Source organism: Lipotes vexillifer, unplaced genomic scaffold (assembly GCF_000442215.2).
Source record: "Lipotes vexillifer unplaced genomic scaffold, Lipotes_vexillifer_v1.1 scaffold1063, whole genome shotgun sequence".
In the NCBI taxonomy this organism is placed as follows: domain Eukaryota; kingdom Metazoa; phylum Chordata; class Mammalia; order Artiodactyla; family Lipotidae; genus Lipotes; species Lipotes vexillifer.
In genome coordinates, this window is record NW_006799734.1 from 3,203,149 (window position 1) to 3,207,208 (window position 4,060).

Genomic DNA, 4,060 nt, shown 5'->3' on the forward strand with positions numbered 1-4,060 from the left:
CCAGAGACAAGTATCGTGGCTTCTCGGCCTCCCGCCATGCCCCGGGGGGGGGGGCCACAGAGCAGCAGCCCAAGACGCAGGGGCACTCGGGAGCCAGGGAGCCACGTGGGGCCGGAGGAGGGCGGGGCGGGGCATCCACACCGCACCAACCGGATGGGAAGGAAAGGGGGCGATCCGTGTCTGAGTTAGACCAGGGTCCCCCCAAGACCCACCTGTCTCTGAGAGCAGGTTCTGCCCACACCCAGCCTGGGGAGGGTCCATGGCCCAGTGCAGCTGCCGGCAGAAGTCCTGGCGGTCGTCCACGTGGATGTAGTCGTAAATATTTTGGTGCATCACGTCCGTCTGGAACATGGCAACAGTCATTTTAGCCTTACCCTGAGTGAATCTCCACACTTTATTCCAGTGTTAGTAACTGCGAAAATGTCTCTTCCATCTGTCAAAGGCAAGTCACACCTGTGAAGAGAAAGCCCCTCCCCGGAGGACATGACCACATGGCCTGGACACTAGGCATCCGGCTCACGAGGCGCAGAGCCGGGCGCACTGCGGGTGCCCCCCAGGCCAGGCGGTGCCTTCAGGGGCAGGTCGGGGACTCAGAGACCAAACGTCGCTTGGGGTCAAGATACCCACTTTTCCAAGTTGACTCCAACCTCATCAAGCTGTGCGTTTATGTTTGGTCCCTTTCCAGCCTATCTGTTATCCTTGAATCACAAAAGTTAATTAAGAAAGCATCCCTGTGAAGTGAGCTGGGGGCCACCAGGTGAGATGGGGGCCAGGCCAGCACCTCCAGGCCTGACCACCACCCCTGGTAGGACGCCGCAAGGACCCACCAATCCACAGCCCTCTCTCTGGTGCTGGATCCTCCCACCTGCTCGGGCCCCGAATGCAGAGGCCAACCCACAGGTCCATGCTGGGAGACTGCAGTCTGGGGCACAAAGGCCACTGCCACGGGCTACGAAGACTGGCTTCATTAGACTCAACGGTTGCTGTTGTCGACAAAAACGTCCGCAGAGTGTCGACAGATGACGAGCCTGGAGCACATCTCCCCACTACCCTCTCTTAACTGAAGGGTATCACTCATTACCCGCCTGGGAGCCCAGCCCGCCAGGTGCTGTCTGTGACCTCTTCAACTGGTCCATTTCTGAGTTTCCATCATTTCTCAACTGGATCCCTGTAACACTAGATGGAGGAAAAGTGCCTGAAGGACCAAGACTTCACAAATGACGTTACCTCCTTAGAAGGTAGCAGGTAACCCCACCCAGAGTGGATGAGGTGCAGCATCTCTCCACAGGCTCCTCCTGTAACGGTGGCCCCCAGACATCAAACGGGTAGCCTCAGGAAGGTAGAAAATGAGTATGATCGTAACTCGAAGGCCGGACTCTATCCCCCGTGCGCCCCCCCAGCCCAAGACACTGTTTCCACAAGAACAACAGGACCCTGAGGTCAGAAGTGATTGTGGTCCTTGGTCAGTGCTGTCCAGCGTCAGGGAGTCTGGTGTGACTGGGGGCCAACTCATGGTGGACGTGGGCACACCTGACTTTCCCTCCTGCTGAGACCTGGTGGCACCTGCCGCACCTTCTGGTTCTCACCCGCCTGGCAGCTGGCAGCCTCACCTGGAGGCTCCCTCTCACCAGAGGCTCCCACCTCACCTGGTAGCTCTATGGTTACAAGGGCACATCCCATAGCCATGCTTTCCTAATACACTTTTGTGATTCAGGCATAATGCATAGTCTGAAAAAGTGCCCACATCATAAATATGCAGGTTCACCACCCAGTCGGGAATCAGGACCCCCACAGCATCTCAGAACCCCTTCCCTCCACCCTCCCCAGAGGTGGTCGTGGCGCAGAACCCCGCACTGCCGGCTGATACCGGATGTAAATGGAGCGCTGTGACCTCTGTGTCACATCACAGTTGTGACACGTCCCCCGGTGCGTGTGACGGCAGTGTTTCAGCCCCACCACCGTGTGGTATTCCAGTGTCAGAACATACCACAACTGATTAATCCACTCACTGCTGGGCCCTCTGAGTTAGTTCCCATCTGAGCCTGTTACAGAGGCTGCTGCTGTGTCTTCGAGGGCGTTTCTGTTGGATGCACACCCAGGAGTGGAATGAGTGGGTCATGGAGTGAGCAGAGCCTCAGCTTCAGTGGAAAAGGCCAAACAGCCGTCCAAAGTGAGCATACGAATACGCACTTCCGTCGTGGCAGTGTGTGGAACTCCAGTTGCTTTATGTTCTGGCCAACCTTTGGTATTTTCAACCCTTTTTTTTTTTTTTCCTTTGAGCTACGGTGGTGGATGCATCATGGTTTCTTTTGATGGTTTTAATTAGCACGTCATGAAGACTAATGAAACTGAACATCTTCTCACATGTTTACTGGTTTTTAGATGTGAGGGGTGTGCGTGTTGCTCGCTTCTGTCTTTCTCATGAATTTCCGTTGAGCCGTCTTGCTGGTTCGTCAGCGCATTCATCCTTCTGGACAGGAGCCCTTTCCCGGGTGGATCCCTTCGCAACCTGGCCTCCCCTGCTGCTCTCTTCATGGGTCTGACACAGCCTGAGTCATCAATCTCTCCTCATGGACAGGGTTTTAGAGTTTTTGTCCTGTCTATGTACTCTGTCCTCATGTACCTCCTAACTCTGCCCTGTTATCTCCTAGAACCTTCCACCACGACCCGACACTGACTGTGCATGGTGTGAGGTAGGAGTCAAGACTCATGCTGTTCACGTGGATCCAGTTCACGAAGCACCATTTACTAACGAGACCGGCGCCCGCCCACCTCTCGGCAGCACCAGCTTCACTGTAAACCCGCGGCTGCTCTGAACCTCCGCTCTGTCCTGTGGGTCCACCTGTCCATCTTCCACCAACCCCACACGTCTCAGCCACTGAGCTCGACGGGCAGTCTTGTCTCCGGGATTGTACGTCCCAGGGAAAATCACACCCCCCACTGCCCTGCCGAGGGGATTGCTCAGCCCTCTGCATTCCCAATTAGCTTGTCAGTTTCCTCCCAGAGAAGCTGCTCAGTTTTTACGGCAGTGTCATTAATTAATGCTATTCTGTAACTTGATCTGATGTCTTTATGATAATAATATCGAGTCCTCCAGTCCATGATATGGCATATCCTTCCATTTATCTGGATCTCCTTTAATTTCTTTAAATAATGTTTTATATTTTCTGTGTGGAGATATTGCTTATCATTTGCTTGACTCATTACTAGGAATTTGGTGTTTTTCCATCCTGCTTTGATGGATGGCATTTTCCCCTCCATGGTTTTGATTAAAGGAAAAAAATTGTGCTGACCTCTGAGCGTTGGATACCTCTCATCATAAACTGATATACAGGCACTCTGATCCAGGTTATTCTCTGGTGAGTTTTAGCAGGTGACCCCAAGCCTCGCAGAACCCCAGGGCGTCCCTGCTGCCCCATTTGCCGTCTCCACACACCTCAGGTGATTCACGAATGGGACGCAAGGTGTGGGTCTGTGGCTTAACGGGCACAGGAGGCAGGTTGACTTGGAGGAGACATCGCTGACCAAGTGAATTTGAAGACCAGTTATCTGGGGTGAGGAAACCAAGTTGGTAGCAATTAGTGTGGCTGCCCTTCGTCCTTCCTAATCTCCTAGGGTCTGATTCCTACAAATGAGGTCAAGAAAAATAAATGGTGGGAAACGTGAGAAGGAGGGGAGAGAGTAGGTAACAGTGATCCAAACAGCACAAAACAGGCCCTGCTTTGGCCGGGTCAGGCGGTCTTCATCCTGCCTCTAAACCACCCTTGCGGAGTTGAGGATAAAAGTATTGATACAACCGTTTTCACAAACGGCTCGTTCCAGCAGTAACCATCTCTACTTTCTGTGCAGAGAGGGCGCATATCCACTCTCCATGCCCGTGGATTCCTTCCACAGGCCCTCACATCTGCCCCGGTTCACATGGGGACAAGCTGCCCCTAGCGCAGACCTCCGAGAGAACAGACAACATCTTGAAACAGCAAACGGCAACAGCAACTAAAATGTACATCTAAAGCCTATCCATTCGTCTCAAAGAGTGCTAAGTGCAAGATACTGAACCGCT

At 53.5% G+C, this 4,060-nt stretch overlaps 1 protein-coding gene across 1 annotated transcript in view; it reads right to left on the reverse strand.

Annotated features, from left to right (window-relative positions):
• Positions 1–4,060, reverse strand: part of AHRR (aryl hydrocarbon receptor repressor) — a 71,406-nt gene that overhangs the window by 7,352 nt on the left and 59,994 nt on the right. The window contains 1 exon segment of the mRNA XM_007471928.1: positions 213–342. Coding sequence (XP_007471990.1) covers positions 213–342 — 130 coding nt within the window.